At 39.7% G+C, this 16,980-nt stretch overlaps 3 protein-coding genes across 3 annotated transcripts; 2 read left to right on the top strand and 1 right to left on the bottom strand.

The window, feature by feature from the left end:
- Positions 1-1,356: 1,356 nt before the first annotated feature.
- LOC121742123 (NADP-dependent malic enzyme, chloroplastic-like) lies at positions 1,357-6,358 on the top strand. The gene is made up of 20 exons (XM_042135159.1): positions 1,357-1,619; positions 1,816-2,090; positions 2,348-2,468; positions 2,549-2,623; positions 2,772-2,923; positions 3,014-3,119; positions 3,271-3,336; positions 3,543-3,638; positions 3,737-3,808; positions 3,903-3,986; positions 4,111-4,209; positions 4,461-4,508; positions 4,634-4,687; positions 4,771-4,869; positions 4,976-5,065; positions 5,157-5,234; positions 5,323-5,397; positions 5,473-5,563; positions 5,663-5,791; positions 5,881-6,358. The coding sequence occupies exons 1-20, from the start codon at positions 1,590-1,592 to the stop codon at positions 5,967-5,969; spliced, it is 1,929 nt and encodes a 642-aa protein (XP_041991093.1). The 5' UTR covers positions 1,357-1,589; the 3' UTR covers positions 5,970-6,358.
- A 111-nt stretch (positions 6,359-6,469) lies between these two features.
- LOC121742122 (protein PAF1 homolog) lies at positions 6,470-10,612 on the top strand. Its single transcript, XM_042135158.1, has 12 exons — positions 6,470-7,810; positions 8,181-8,249; positions 8,437-8,544; positions 8,631-8,814; positions 8,897-8,970; positions 9,057-9,176; positions 9,384-9,489; positions 9,602-9,688; positions 9,778-9,846; positions 9,928-9,999; positions 10,078-10,218; positions 10,291-10,612. Exons 1-12 carry the CDS (start codon positions 6,999-7,001, stop codon positions 10,435-10,437), a joined length of 1,989 nt encoding a protein of 662 aa, XP_041991092.1. The 5' UTR covers positions 6,470-6,998; the 3' UTR covers positions 10,438-10,612.
- Positions 10,613-10,627: 15 nt separating this feature from the next.
- LOC121742124 lies at positions 10,628-14,460 on the bottom strand. The gene is made up of 13 exons (XM_042135160.1): positions 14,098-14,460; positions 13,093-13,923; positions 12,900-13,000; positions 12,703-12,817; positions 12,438-12,515; positions 12,236-12,328; positions 11,929-12,012; positions 11,684-11,782; positions 11,466-11,528; positions 11,323-11,353; positions 11,196-11,242; positions 11,066-11,124; positions 10,628-10,984 (listed from the first exon to the last, which is right to left on the bottom strand). Exons 1-13 carry the CDS (start codon positions 14,143-14,145, stop codon positions 10,753-10,755), a joined length of 1,881 nt encoding a protein of 626 aa, XP_041991094.1. The 5' UTR covers positions 14,146-14,460; the 3' UTR covers positions 10,628-10,752.
- Between the last annotated feature and the right edge of the window lie 2,520 nt (positions 14,461-16,980).

Below are 16,980 nucleotides of genomic sequence, written 5' to 3' on the forward strand. Positions count from 1 at the left end.
ATCAACGATTGAAAATATTTGTAAGTTCTATTTTTCATGATAATTATGACACTAACAAATTGTAGTACCAAATTATTTTTGAATGAAGTAGGTGTCTAATTTTTTTGTTCAAGCATCTTTACGAATCGAATTCTACTGCAACTATACAGCTTACATTACAATATTAAATATTCCAAATTTGTGGGATGATTCTCTGTCCCATTAAAAAATTTGTGGGATAATACATCATTTGTTCCATTAAAAATAAAACGTTTTCCTTTTTGAGTTGTCCCATTAAAAATGAAATATTTCCTTAAATAGAAACATCATCATCTCTACTTTTTATTCTCTCTTATTTTATTTTTTTTCATTAAATCACAAAACAACATTAAATAAAATTTCGTGCCAAAAAGCAAATGTTTTATATTTATTAGGACGGAGGAAGTACTTTTTTTTATTTAAATTGCTTTGAGGGCTCAATATAAAATAGACAAATAGTTATAAATTTTCGTCCCATAATATACTACTACTACTACTTTCTCTAGGAGATGTTGTTTTATGTTGTAAGCAATCAGGATGGAAAAGTATCACTATTATATTAATGTGAAAAAGAATTATTAAAAAAAATATTACGAATTTTTGTGGAACAAACTAAAAAGGGAAAGTGTGACCTTAATTTTAGGACACAGAGAATAGATAAAAAAGAAAACTCATGTCCAAATATGAAATAATACCATCAACAATCATTGATCATTAAACCGTTCATTTCCTGTTGGGGTATTGGCGCTTAATATCACGAAACTTTTCAAAAGTTTATTTTTTTCTCTCACGAACTTTAAACTTGTCATATAATATCACGAACTTATATAATTGTCGTATTTTTATCACCGGTTACAACATCCGACTACATTTTACTTACCATCACAACACGTCGGATATGGTTGTTACTGAAAAATGATAGTTATGTAATTACAAAGTCCCTAAAATGCAGATATGATTATCTATCTCATTTTAATGTAGTCGGATTTTGTCGCCATTGATAAAAATGTAACAACTATATAAGTTTGTGATATTATATGTCAAATTTAAAGTTCGTGTAAAAAATAAACTTTTGAAAAGTTTCATAATATTAGGCGCTAATAAACTATATATGATCAAATAGTACCCATCCATCCCATATAGCTAACTCGTAGTGTACTATTTATTATTAATTATAATTGAATTATTTTAATTTTTTTAACAAAATACAATATGTTTATTCTTTCTCCACTTTATTCTACCGCTATTTCTTATTTTGTTTTAGTTAACTTATTTAACACGAGGCATAATTTGTTAGAAACTTATGATGGAATGCGTGTTAATATTGTGGAAATTGGTTGCATTGTATGAAGAAAAGAGTGGAGAAATAGAAGCATTCATAATAAATGTAGCTCTTGTTCCCTGATAGCTGATACAGAGCAATATCGACAAGGGAGAGCGATAGCCGATAAAATAGAGAGAAGATGTGAGATCACGTTAAAATTAGCAGCCCACTCCACTCTTTTTCTCTTCTCTTTCCTCCCATATTCACCTTCTCTACACTCATCACTCACCTCAATTCTTCCGCCGCCATGTTTTCCTTGAATGGGAGCACTTTTCTGGTAATTCTCCACCAAATTCATCTCCTTCGGTTCCTTTTTTTTTATAGCTATTTCATTTTTTGGTTTGATACTAATTTGAAATGGAAATTGTTTTGACATTCTTCCAATTATGCGCAAAAGACTCCATTTTTTATCTTCTACTACTTCATTTCTTGATCCTTGAATCTGGAGCTGGAAAATTTTGATTATGTTGCAGAGCAATACTCTGTGGGGCGTGTCGAAGCAATCTTCACAGAGGAAGATATCAGCTCCAAGCGTGGTGGTAGCTTCTGTGAGCTCAAATGGCATGCCTGCAGACCGAAACGTCAGCGTTTTGATGAGAGATAATGCTCCCTCCTCATCACCTTCGCAGTCTCGGGTGACGGAGATTGAACAACCATCTACCGTCGGCGGCGGCGTGGAAGATGTTTACGGCGAGGATACCGCCACCGAGGATCAGTACATCACCCCATGGACTCTCACTGTAGCTAGGTGATCCATCATTATATACTAACCATTTTGAACAATGTATTCATTGATAATATGAGCATATGTGTTTGTAAATTATGTTGATCCTAGTCATGTGCATAAATTGAGAATTGATAATGTGTCTTGAGATTGCAGTTGTCTTCATTGGCTAGTTAATCGTTAGTGTTTTCGATGAATATGATGAGTGTGGGACTATCGCATTGCTCTGAGTTTTCTCTATATGTATGTTGTCTCCATGATCTCGCTTCTTTGCTCTCCAGTGGATATCCGTTGTTGCGCGACCCACACTACAACAAAGGCCTCGCCTTTACAGTGAAAGAAAGGGATGCCCACTTTTTACGTGGCCTTCTCCCGCCAGTGGTTGTTAGCCAAGAGCTCCAGGTTAGTATACTAGACTTCTCTGAGTTCTTTTGTAAAGATCGCCATGAGTTTTGGTCATCTATCTCTCTTCATTTGAGTAGGTTAAGAAAATGATGGCCAACATGCGACAGTATCAAGTGCCGTTGCAGAGGTACATGGCTATGATGGATCTTCAGGTAGTTTTGTAATTACGAGATACTACAAATCAACTGTGGTGATTCGAATGGCATAGATTTTATAATTTTCGAACAGCTTTTGTTTGTGCAATGAGACAATCATCCTTGCATAGGTGTGCTCATGTTTAATCTCTTTCGTGCTATTCAGGAGAGAAATGAAAGACTGTTTTACAAACTTCTCATTGAAAACGTCGAGGAGCTGCTTCCCGTAGTCTACACCCCAACTGTTGGTGAAGCATGCCAAAAGTACGGGAGTATTTTCAGGCAGCCCCAGGGTCTCTTCATCAGTTTGAAAGAAAAGTACGTTTCGTCTGACTAATAGCATACAAGGTTGCTGTTCGGAGGTTCTGTTGTGAGCTTTTTCACTGGTGACTGGTTGCAACTTTACAGGGGAAGGATTCTTGAGGTATTGAGAAATTGGCCTGAGAAGAAGATTCAAGTTATTGTGGTGACGGATGGTGAGCGGATTTTGGGTCTTGGAGATCTTGGCTGCCAGGTAACTCAATCATTTATTCTGTTCTGAAATTCCGTTGTGATTGTATGCTACTGGCTTTCTTGTGACTGTGTTTCTTGCCCGTGCTATATATATTACTACAAATATTTGGGTACAATTTGTTTCGAATCTTGATATTGTTTAATTTTACCAGGGTATGGGGATACCCGTTGGGAAGCTCTCATTGTATTCAGCTCTTGGTGGCATTCGTCCGTCTGCTGTAAGTATCTGGCTATTCTATATTTCGGCGGTCATATCCAAGATTCCAAGCAAAAAAACTCAAACTATTGCTTCGATAGAGTAACATGCACCTGAAATTTGAAATGATGACTGATAATTTAGTCTCAAGTAATGACTCAGGGTCTCTTTATGCGACTTGTGATTAATGAATGTGTCGTTATTGGGGGTCTGCTCTTATCCTTTCAGTGCTTGCCTGTAACCATTGATGTGGGGACGAACAATGAGCAGTTGTTGAATGATGAATTTTATATCGGACTGAGGAGGAGGCGTGCAACTGGAAAGGTTAACATTCCTAAATGATTATGCCACCTTGTTGGAATAAAATTTTGAAGCAACGGTACCTTTTCCATTAACTTGATGTTATTTGTCTTCACAAGCAGGAGTATGCTGAGCTTCTAGACGAGTTTATGAATGCAGTGAAGCAGAACTATGGAGAAAAAGTCCTAATCCAGGTTTGGTCCCACTTTTTATATGTGAAGCCGTGTTAACCAATTTGTTCAATAGTTCTGATTCTTAACGATATATTTCCTTATGAGGAATGCACAGTTTGAAGATTTTGCAAACCACAATGCTTTTGATCTTCTTGCTAAATATGGAACTACCCATCTCGTTTTTAATGACGATATTCAGGTAACTGCATAGTCATTTCTTGCCTTTCTGTTGTCTTTATATTCCTCTTTTGTCATCCATCAATCACTGTTCGTTTTTCACATATTCCGTTTTCTTTTCCTTTTTCTATCTTTTTTTGTATCAGGGCACGGCATCTGTGGTCCTTTCCGGGCTCATAACAGCGCTGAATTTAGTCAGCGGCACCTTGTCTGATCATAGATTCCTATTCCTAGGAGCTGGAGAGGTGTGTTTTCATTATAATCTCAGTATCATTTCCTATGATTGACCAAAGTTATGTTAGTATAAGCAGATTCGTTAGCGCTATTAAGCTTTGATTATGATATTAGCAAAATTCATATATGCAAACTGCATATTTTTGTTAAACGCGTCCTAGATTTTATACCACGTGACAACCACAAGCCGTTTTTCCTCCTTGATTGTTAATTCTTTGACTTTGTTTGACATAATTTGGTTTTTTGCCAACAATTATTGCAGGCTGGCACTGGTATTGCAGAGCTCATAGCTCTTGAAATATCAAAACAGGTAAAATAATTGACGAGCATTTGTACATTAGAATAATTTGTCATACGGTATTTTTTTTAGCTGATCTCAAATCCAGAATGATTGTTGTTGGAATTTATGCATACACGTCCCCTTTTCACACGCAGACAAATGTTCCTGTGGAAAACGCTCGCAAGAAGATCTTTCTCGTCGACTCAAAGGTATTGTAGTTCTCAATAGTTCCCTTTGGCACCACCGTTTCCCTTTCTTTTTATCCATTTATAGAACCCAAATTCTTTTTCAGGGTTTGATTGTTAAATCTCGTGTTGAGACGCTTCAACATTTTAAGAGGCCGTGGGCACATGAACACGAACCTGTCAGAACTTTGTTAGATGCTGTGAAGGTGCAATGCAATCTCTCTCTCGCTCTCTATTTATCTGCATTTGTATCTACGTAACCATATGTGCATCCTCGACTGTGGAATCATCTTATATGTCACGTTTTGATAGGTCATCAAGCCGACAATATTGATAGGATCGTCCGGAGCAGGAAGAACCTTCACAAAAGAAGTGGTCGAAACAATGTCTGCCTTGAATGAGGTACGTAATCTGATCTTGATCCCGACTTCATAGAGTCAATAATAAACAACGCGCACTCACATTACAAAATTTCTCTTCTATCCATTTCCAGAAACCTGTCATTCTCTCTTTGTCAAACCCAACCTCACAGTCCGAGTGTACGGCTGAGGAAGCTTATACATGGAGCGAGGTGACGAGTCACCTCTCGCCTTTGATATAAATTCTTTCGTCTCGTGCGATCAATTCTACTTATTCCTCCTCGTTCATTTCTCATCCAGGGCCGAGCCATTTTCGCAAGTGGGAGCCCTTTTAGCCCGGTTGAATATAATGGCAAATTTTATGCATCCGGCCAGGTTCAGTCTAAATATCCATCAACCAAATGTTATGCTTTAATTTCACATAATCTTAGCTTTAATATCTCCAAGCAGGCAAATAATGCATACATCTTTCCCGGACTCGGTCTCGGTTTGATAATCTCTGGTGCCATCCATGTTCACGATGATATGCTTCTCGCAGCTTGTAAGTTCCTATGAATTATACGTACTAATTTAGACATATTAGGGTGGAACATTTGAGGTTCTAATCATACTCTAATTCGTTCGTGTTTTCTGCAAACAGCGGAAGCATTAGCCGAACAGGTTAGCCAAGAGAACTTAGACAAAGGGCTCATATATCCGCCATTTTCGAACATCAGGAAGATTTCAGCCCAGATCGCGGCCAGAGTAGCAGCGAAAGCCTATGAACTCGGTAAATATATTTATTCTGCAAACACGTTCTAAATCATACTACTCGGAGCTGAGAAAAAAGTAAGACGGCCTTTTTCTTTACGCGCACAGGTTTGGCGACTCGTCTGCCTCAGCCAGAGAACCTCGAAAAATATGCAGAGAGCTGTATGTACAGCCCCAACTACCGCAACTACCGTTAAGCCGGCCTGCTATTTTATCTTTTTGTATCGCATTTTCGCCTTCGTTTTCGTTTTTTTTCTTCATCACGAACGATGAATTCGGTGAGTTTCATGCATAAGTTGGGATTTTAGTATAAGGTGAAATTGTTGTGTTACTCAATATGAAATTGAGCTTTCATTTACTTTTTAAGGTTAATGAATAATACTAGTATATTTTGTTTTTGTTTTGAAATTACTAGTATAAGGTTAATGAATAATACTAGTGAAATTACTAGTATTTTTGTTTTGAAACCGATGTAACACCTAAAAAGTCTCATATCAGATCGAATTTTGAGTAATGTATTGTATATATTGGAAGTAATTGTTAGACCAATTCCAATTTTTATCAAATTTTTCATCTAATTTTGTAATTTGATTTGTATGAACAATATTGAAAATGATGTTTTGCATCTAAGGAGCAAAAACTAGGTTGCCTCAGTTATTACCTAATTAAAGAATGTAACCCATACTACACAAATATCTAAATTCCTAGTTTATTTGGAAGTAGTCAAATGTTTTCTTCAAAAAATCGTCTTGCTTTCTTTTTTTCCAAAAATAATACTCCACACAAATATTCAAATCTGAGCACCTATTGTATCTTGTTCAGTGATGCATGGTTTTTCGCAAAAGATCGTTAATATACTTGATTTAGAAGCTAGGGTTCTTGAATTTCAATTGGGGTTTTGGATTTTAGCTTAATCCCCCTTTCCAGAGGCTGTATCTTTTTCCCATATCTCCGAAATCGATCCCTTTTCTCAGCTGCCACATCTCGATTACTCAACTCTTAATTCCGAGTTCGTTGCTCGGGCTTTTCCTCTACTTCTTCTTCGAGCCCAGATTGAGGAGTTCAATAATCGTTTCGGGGAATGAAAATTAAGAAAAGTTTTTAAAGATGCTATTTTCTACTTTCCCCTTTTAGAGATTTAGGGTTTTGTTTCTTTGCAGCGTAGAATTTGATAGGCGTAATTTGAATTCGTCGGATCTCGCCCTATTGCGTTTCGGAATCTATCCATGGCGTCGTACCGGCCATTCCATCCGCCGCCGCAGTCAACGTTTGCTCCGCCACCGCCTCCTCCACCGTCGTCGAATCAGAACCCGCCGCCGCCTCCACCACCAGCAGCTGCGCCGCGTGGCGGAAGTCAGTATTCTCAGAATTGGGGTCCATACAACGGCGGCAATGAGTCGAATTACAATTACCAGCATCCAGGCTATGGATCGTCTTCATCGCAGCAGCATTTTAACCCTCAACAGCAGCCGTATCAATTTCCGCCTCCGCCCCCTCCACCGGAATCATCTTCTTATCCTCCCCCGCCGCCACCGCCTCAGTCTGCCCCAGCAGCCGCAATGTACTACCCATCATCTCAGTATTCACAGTTTAATCAGCCACCACCTCCACCGCCTCCTCCTTCGTCTCCTCCTCCTCCACCGCCTCCGTTGCAGCCCTCATCACCTCCACCATTGCCTCCTTCCACGGGTGCGAGCAGGGAGCGTATGCAACCCAATCCTGCAGCGTCATCGAGGAAGGAACAGAAGCCTCCATTGAGTAATAAAAGACCAGGTGGGCGGGTCGAGACAGAGGAGGAAAGAAGGGTGAGGAAGAAGAGGGAATTTGAGAAGCAGAAGCAAGAGGAAAAACTCAAGCAGCATCTTCGAGAGTCACAGAATAAAGTTCTGCTGAAAACCCAAATGTTGGCCTCTGGAGCTAAGGGCCACGGCTCCATTACTGGATCACATATGGGTGACAGAAAGAGCACTCCATTGTTAGGCGGTGATAGAATCGAAAACCGGCTGAAGAAGCCAACCACCTTCCTCTGCAAGTTGAAGTGAGTATACCTGAGCTCCTCATTCGAGTTTGTTGGCCTTCTATGGTATTTTAACCTATTGTGGTAATTGTTATTGCTGTGAAGTTTACCACGACATCAGAACTCGACAAGAACGATGCAGCATTGCTACCTTTACTTTTAGTAACGATGTGGCAGCGTTGTGTATTATTTGGCTCGAATTGATTGTAATTACCAAGGAATCATTTATATCTTGATCGGGGGATTGTCACAATTTTCTTATTTTGCTTTGTTGCTTGAATTATGACATTGATTTTAAAAGATTCTTCTTTGAGTGCATAAGATTTTCCACTTTTCTCTTAGACATCGTTATTTAGATAATATATTCGCTAACAATTTTGTGCCTTTTTAGGTTTCGGAACGAACTGCCTGATCCATCTGCAAAGATGAAGCTTTTGTCATTAAAAAGGGACCCTGATAGGTATGGAACTCTGTATCGTATTTATAATTCAACTGCCACAACGTGAGTACTTGGCTGAAATTCACCTTTCAGTCATGGCTAGCGCCCGTGTCACTGGTCACAAAATGGTCACAGAATTGTAAATTGGTTCAACCGGTGCATTTCTGACACTGGTCTAATTCCAGTCTGATACATATGGCCTTTGCAGATACTGTAAATATCAAATCACATCATTGGAGAAGAACTGGAAGCCTCAGCTACATGTTGAACCTGATCTCGGGATACCGCTGGACCTTCTTGACCTGAGTGTATACAAGTAAAACCTTCTCAAGCCCTTCTTTCTTTCATGCACCTTAGGCTGAGTTGCTCGTCTGATTTGTTCCATCACTCTCTGTTGATCAGTCCTCCAAAAGGTGAAAGGATACCCCTCGATCCTGAAGATGAGGAGTTATTGCGTGATGATGATCCTATAACCCCAATTAAGACTGATGGTATTAAAACGAAAGAAAGGCCTACAGATAAAGGTGTCTCTTGGCTTGTCAAAACACAATACATATCGCCCCTCAGTATTGAGTCCAGTAAGCAGGTATCAGTGAGTTATTTTCTCACTACGAATTACGCAGACTCTACTGGAAAAGTAACCTGGAAATATGTGATATTACTTGCAGTCTTTGACTGAGAAACAAGCAAAAGAATTGCGAGAATCTCGAGGTCGGGGCCTCTTGGAGAACCTCAATAGTAGGTTAGTTGACTTGTTTTCTACTCTGCAAGAAGAATTACGATTGAGCCATTTACAATAACTTGTTGATTCCCTTTACTTTGTTTCAGGGATAGAAAAATTCAGGATATTGTGGCGTCTTTTGAGGAATGCAAGACCAAGCCTGTCCACGCAGTTAATCGCCATCTACAACCGAGAAGGGTCCTACCACTTTTGCCTGATTTTGACAGGTACATTGTATCTTCGTATAATTCACAACTTTAGCTATTTCTAGTTGTGTGTATCAAGTGGAATAGTCTGGTATAAATATTAGTATTATTGTTCCTCTTATGTAAATTGGCATTGATTGGCATGTGTTGTTTTACAATCCTACCACCTGCATTTGTTTTGCTACACCAGAAGATACTATTTTTAAATGTCCTTAATTTCCTTTTCAGGTACGAGGACCACTTCGTGGTTGCAACTTTTGATAGTGCTCCAACTGTGGATTCAGAAATCTACAGAAAATTGACTGCTCCTGATCGTGATGAGTACGAACAGAAAGTATGTATACATTGATTAACTGCCAATGGAATTCTGTGATCAATATTTTAGATAGTGTTGGAGTATGTAAGACACATACCTTCACGGTGTGACGAGTCATATGGCTTTGCAGGCAATCATGAAAAGTTATGCATCGACAAGCACGGATCCTGAAAGGCAAGATAGATTCTTAGCGTACATGGTGCCATCAGTAGACGAGGTATTATTTTCACAGAATTGAGGCTTGAGTTTATTCATATCCAATAATGTTCATCCAAATTGATAATCATTTCTTGGTTATGGTGACAGATTGAGAAGGATATATATGATGACACTGAAGATGTCTCATACTCGTGGGTCCGCGAGTATCACTATGATGTACGGTTCCATTATGTCTTTTTCTTCTGTAACTACTACTGTTTCTCTTATTATTTCCTTTGTCCTTTAACCACTTGACAGGTTCGAGGTGATGATGTGGATGATCCCACAACGTATCTTGTGTCCTTTGGCAATACAGAAGCCAGATACTTGGTCTGTCCTTTCTCTTGATTTATTCCTTTTTAACTTTCTCATACAATCAGCATACTTGACTGATTCTTGTTCGTGTAGCCCCTTCCAAAGAAGCTAATTCTAAGGAAAAAGCGTGCGAGAGAGGGAAAATCCACCGAGGAGGTGGAACAATTTCCGGTGCCAAGATCAATAACTGTAAGGAAGCGAACCAAAGTTGATATTAAAGAATTGATAGAAGAGGTATGTAAAAAGAACTCGTTACTCTTTCGTTCATCTATACAGCGCCTGTTCTCACTCCTCCACTCTCATCAGGATTATGTACCATTGAAGGGTAATCTAAACTCGAGAAGTGGAAGGGACGGCAGCATGGATAGAGGACTCAGTCGACTGCGTAGGATGAGTAGTCAGGACATGGAACCTGATAATTACAGCGGTGCCGAGGATGACTTGTCCGAATAGTTGCTCTTGACCATAATATTGTTGATTGCAGGGAAGGAAGAAATAACATGCTTACCCAGTTTGGGCTCTTCCCTTATGGGAATCACATTTATATTCTCCTTTTTTCCCTATTTACTGGTAAATTAAACTACAGTTCCCTTTAAAAATAGATGAAAGGAAAACTACATTTCTTGTATTGTGTTTGTTGCCCTTTAGTCAAGCTTAGTATACGATTAAATCAAGAGTGGTTCATATGATTTCTTACAAAATGAGGAAGCACCAGAATCCAAACCATTATATGCAAGTTTGTTTGTTTTTTCAAGTACAAATATTCTCCTATGCTTCAGATATATTTACTTCCTCATTGCCAGAAGATCCAACTTGAGGGAAATCTTGTGTATCCACAGTGCCAGGGGGTTGAGATTCTAGCTTTGCTGCAGCTTGCAGCACCCGGCTTTGGACGTCTGATGAGGAGGGTGATGTTGGGAGTCCGTTCCGGTTTGTCTCCAGCTTCCCGGCAGCCCATGAAACTGCCTGATTCCCAAGTGTGACTGGAGCTAGCAGAGACCTAAAGTAGTAGTGGTAGTTTATTTTTACAGTATATAAACCAAAAATTGTGTCTGAATGTATGTTTGTTAAAATGGGAAACCTTAAATCTTGCTGAAAGTCTTCTGCGCCTTGATATGAAGTGATTCGTCGGAGTATAGTCTGTTCCATCGTCGAATGCAGTTACAATGTTAGATTCAGAGGCGAACAAAAAATGGATGATGTTGTAGTACCTGACCAAGGCCGATAACACCGATAAACTGGAGTGTCGTTTCCCACTCTGCAAAAAGAGGTTACAAGTGTAGAGAAACAAATGATGATTCTAATTTATAGATACTGAGAAACAGTGCAAGAACTTACCTAATAACGAATAAACTGCTGCAGCAACGCCCTATATATGGGGAATTCCGTGTTAGTAAGTCGTTCGAGCAAGAAATAAGCTTATACCTATACACAACTGTTTGAAAGAACATCACACTAAAGTAGAAGAGAAACATCCTTACCACTCCAAAACCAACAATTTTCAGTGGGGTTGGTTTGATTTCCTCCAAGATAGCTTCAGCTTCCTGTAAAACGATTATGTCGATTAAATTACAACACTTTTATATCATCTCCACTTGAACAGCATGTAAGCTTCTCTGTGAGTTTTTGGAAATATAGAACAGACAAGTGTGCTCAAGCCTCAATGTAGATCACCAGGCATTTAAATGAAGTTTGTTACCTCATTGAGTATTGTAAGCGTTGTCTCGGGTTTCAGCTCTTTAATGCGACACCCTTCTTTCACCCAGGATTCAAACCCACCTAGTACTTGATATGGTCTCTATTCTTGCAGAAAGTTTTACCAAGAAGCAAAGTAGAAAATCAATGTAATAGATCAATCAACAAGTTTGTTTTATTTTTCGCTTGTGTAATGAATGCTATTGGCATAAATATAGAAGAAAGGTCCTTTGCTGCAGTTATACTTGCCTTGGTTCCAAGCTTCCTCAATGATCTTGCAACACTCTTCGAACGAGATCCGTCAGCATCCATAACCAAAACCTTGGAACTGTCCTATATATATGAAATCGATTCAGGCATCACTTCTTTTCGTTAGTAACATCATAAAATATATGCCAGTTTTGTCCAAATATCTCTTTCTCCAAAGCTTGGCCAATGGCCTTTGCAACATTGTACTATTCGATAATCTAGTCAACTATTAGGGGTAAAAATAATGTTCTTCGTTAAGAACACAGGATCAAGACTTGATTTAAGGATATGGGTAAATGCATCATACTTGAACAATTTTGAGGTCACGAATAATGACAGCATGCAATGAGTCCTCCAAATCTCTTCCCCCCTTCAGCAGCTTTTTGATGGAGCTGTCAACCTGAAATATTCATATGCCATAAAGAAATTGAGATCATCGAAACATTTGTTTTGTTGCTATGCTTTTCTGTTTTTCATAAATCTTGAAATTCAAGTTTTACACTGCGGACCTTGGGTGGCCCTACGTACGCATATCGGAACCGAGCACTCCTCCGAAGATCAGGAATTCCATCTCTGTCCCTGAGGTTCTTCATATCCAGAAACGATGCAGCCAGAAATGGACCGAGTAAATCATGTCATCAACAAGTATACAAATCAAACTGAATTGACCAGATTATTTTTCTTTTCCCGGACCAGTAATCATTAGCTATACATGTATGCAAGAATAAGCAACTTTCAACCAAATAAAATGCAATTATAATAACAGCATCTTGCCTCGGGCCGAATATCAATAAGCACAGCGTTGTTATTCCCTCGTAACAGCTCCATAGCTAATTCGGGAGATAAATCACCAGCATATCCGCTATACTTCAACACTCTATACGAACCCCTGCAAAAATCTGATGAAAAATGTAATTTACATTTTAAAGAGAGGACTAACTTGAGCCAAAGAGAAAACAAGAAATTTATACCACAAAATGGCTGAAGCCCCAAATACAAGAACAACCGGGATAAGTGGGTCATTTGGGTCCAAGCCTACTCTTTCTTCAAATCCCTCCAACGCGATGTAAACCTTTACATAGCAACTTTTTAATAAGATAAAAGGAAAAATCTCCGGGTTTATAAAAGCCTCTGAATTTTCTGAAAGTTTTCGAATTCATTCACCTGCTGTAGTGCAGCACCAATAGGGCCCAATACATCTGCAACGCGTCCTTCAACTGATCTAACCACATCTTGATAATCCTGAGGAAGAAATCCCTTTGCAGAATCATAAGCATATCCAACATTCTTCGTTAGCAAATCCTCCACCGCAACTACTATTCGCCTCAACACATCAAGTGCAACAGAGGCTGCTGCACCCGATCCTTCCTTCAATCCACTAGACACACCACTCAGCCTGTTACCAGCTGATTCTCCAGTTTGATCAAGGAACGTGTTGATGTCCTTGATGACACTATCAGCCGCCTCACTAGCACTCGTTAGGGCAGCATTGAACGAAGAGGTGACGGTTTCAATTGAATTATTTATAAAATCCTCTCCTCCCTCGACAATATCCGCGAGCTGTGTGTTTTGGACAGACAAGGGGTTCACATCAATGAGCAATGAATCAGACACCACAGCAGGATCAACTGTCACACCACTAACGGACATAGGAAGGTCCGGATCGACATAGCTTGGTTGGAGAAAAGTGCTATCAACAGCCTTTCTGAGAAACTCTGTTAGCTGAGACTCACCCGAGCTATCGACAAACACCAAATTAGGCCCTAAACCATGCATTTCATCACCGACCCCTGATCGAGTACTCTGATACAATGACTGATTAATGGTGTCAATGGAGCCACATTGATCATCTTTCACAACATAATCCGAGTATAAACACGTAGTGACTCTTTGCCTAGAGAAATTCGAGATTTTCTTGACTGATTTATTCACACTGCTGATATCAAATGCCCTAGCGTATGAGGATAAAGATTTCAAACCTCCATAGATTGAACTCTGCAGAGTTAAGTGCAACAATTCATTAATTTCACACTAAACCTATATTCATGAAATTCAGTAACAATCATAAAATTTCATAATCATTCAATTTCACATCCCATCATTTAATACCAAATTAGGTAGTGCAAATGAAGAAATTAGCAACAAAATCAATAAAATTAAATTTGTTACCTGTCCATGGCAAGAGCAGCTGGTGGTAGCGGAAGAAACAGGCAACATTGTCAATTAAAACACCTCAATCAGATAAAAAAATATTGCTAAACCATCATTTTTAGCTCAAGAATCCCCAACAAACGCATAAAGATGTAAACTTTGATTCAGACTAAGCTATAGTGGAACAACCCATCAACAGTGTACGGCCCCAAAATCAAGATTCTTGAAATGGGCTCTGCTGTTTATGGAGCGGAATTCAACTATTTTTTGAAATGGGATTTTATTTTTGTCTCTAAATATATGTTTGATTTTAAATTTGAAGGAATTATCCATTGAAGTGAGATGTAATCAAACATGAGAGGTGGGGAAAATGTTTGGATTTTCTCAAGGTGTTTGCTTCATCTGCATGGCCACTCGTTTCTTTCTTGTGGGGACAGTGATTGGATTCACTCTTCTCGGTTGGTGTTTCAATAATTATTTTAAACAGAAAATAAAAATCAATTAGGATTTTACAATATCTAAAACTAAAAAAATTTATATTCCGTTTATTCGACACGACTTTTTATCAATAAAAAGAAACTGACAAACCTAGTTAAACTATATGTTGTTCTATTATTCTTAGGAGCGCACGTATTATAAGAGCATTCACTACGCGTCGCGCCGGCGTCCCGTGATCCGTCCCTCCATATTATAAGAGCATTCACTACACGTCGAGCCGGCGTCCCGCGACCCATCCCGGAGAGACGAGTCAGACGCGCGACGCGTTGCAGCTCGCCGTCCTGTCCCGTCCCGCGCCCCGTCCCGCGTCCCGTGTCGCCAAGACAAGCGACGGGCCGTCTCGCCACGCGCCTAGGCGACGTGGCGCGACCCGGACGTCGTGCGTGACGCCCACTCGCCGGCCCGCGAGTGGGCGTCGTCACGTGCTGACGCAATAAATATTTTTTTTTACAAAATTCGAATTTAAAAAAAAATTAAATGGGAAAAAAATTCTAACTGTAATAATACCGTTTTTTTGTTTTTTTTTTAATTTTTTTTATTTTTTAATTAATTTTTTACTCTATAAATACTCATAAACTCATCCTCATTTCACACACAACTACACATCTATTCTTCATATCATCTCAATTTCCTCTCAAATTTTCATATAACAACTCAAGATGTCCGGCGACGGCAACTATGGCGGTGTACATGACTGCCACAATGACCGCCACAATGGCGGACGTTTCCCGCTACTCGCCCTCCCAATACGCGGCCTGGTGGAACGGAGTTGTGCATATGGTAGCACGACTTGGCCTTCCGACTCCCCCTCCACCTCGACCGCCTCCGGAGGATGATTCGCCTGCGGAGTAGTTTTTTTTCTCCAGATTTGTATTTTAAATTATGTTGTGTGTTTTTTTAATAAAGTGTGTTTTTTAATAAAGTGTGTTTGTTTTAATTGAATTGGGTTGGAAAAAAAATAAAAAATAAAATTGAATGAATAGTAATTTAAGGGACTGCTAAGGAACGGAGCGTTGCAGGTTCCATCCCCTAGTTAAGGGATGGAGGAATAAAGTACAGCGGGGCCCTCAAATAGTAGTTTAAGGGATGGTGGGGGGACAGTGTAGTGGATGCTCTAAATCACTGCATTCTTTTACTCAAAGCTAAGGGCATCCACACTGCGGGCTTGGGGGAGCTCGCCACACCCCCAAAGGTGTCCGGCACGATGCGCCTCACTCCGTTGCAAGGGTGGATAATTAAGAGAAGAAACGTCATCGCATGTTCCAATTCAGGCACCTTCCAAATTCACCATTGACATATGGTCAGACATCGATTTTGTAAATTGGATGATGGACTTTAAAACTCCTAATGTTTTGCAACATTTCATTGTCGATATCGGCCAAAATCTGGATTGATTACATCGTGATACAAATCGTGAGTGAAACTCTAAAATCGTAAAATTTTAACTTCTCCATCAGTTTTTTATAATAACATGAACAAATTCATTTAGGACCCGAATCTAACATACATAATATTATAGACTAAAATTATAAAATATTCATATATTTAGGACAAACAGAAACGTTTGAATCGGCATGAGTTTTAATGCACAATTTGATAAAGTAAGAGAGAGAAAGAAAAATTGGTAAAGTAAGAGCATCTACAATAGCGGCGAGCGAACCGGCTACGCGCTGGCCAGTCCGCTCGCCGAACCATTGCAGTAGGCGGGCGCCAAATCGGCGAGCGCACGCCGATTCCCGGGCGATGGCCGATGCGCTCGTCGATCGGCTGGCCGCCATTGCAGGCTCCCGATCGGCGAGCGTTTGGCCAACCATAGGCTAGCCACGAACTCCTCCTACCACATCATCAGGACTAAAACTCCTCCTGCCACAACATCAGGACAAGCAGCTGGACAAGCAATAGGCTAGTCACAATAAACAAAATTATAAAAAACAAATAATTAACATTCGCACAAAATACGGAATTAAATTTACGACACAGATACGGGAAAATTCAATAATAATATTTAAATTAAAAAGTACATTAATTAAAAAAATTACATTAATAAAAAAATCTAACGACGTGCAGTCCTCCGCGCCCACAACTCTTCAATTAAATCCTTTTGGAGTCGAATATGAGCATCCACTTGGCGCATGTCGGCATGTGCATTGAGGCGGCCGACTTCATCGTGAGGTACCCCCTTCGTACGTTGGGGGCGGCCACGCCGTGGCTTGGGCCGGCTTCATTAGCATCGTCATTGGCCCAACTAGTCAGTTGTACACCTTCATCTTCGACAATCATGTTGTGCAGGATAATACAGACGTACATTATATCAGCAATGAAGTCGACATGCCACAAACGCGCTGGACCTCTAATTGCCGCCCATCGAGACTAGAGCACATCAAATGCGCGCTCCACGTCCTT

The sequence above is a fragment of the Salvia splendens genome, chromosome 7 (assembly GCF_004379255.2).
Source record: "Salvia splendens isolate huo1 chromosome 7, SspV2, whole genome shotgun sequence".
NCBI lineage: Eukaryota > Viridiplantae > Streptophyta > Magnoliopsida > Lamiales > Lamiaceae > Salvia > Salvia splendens.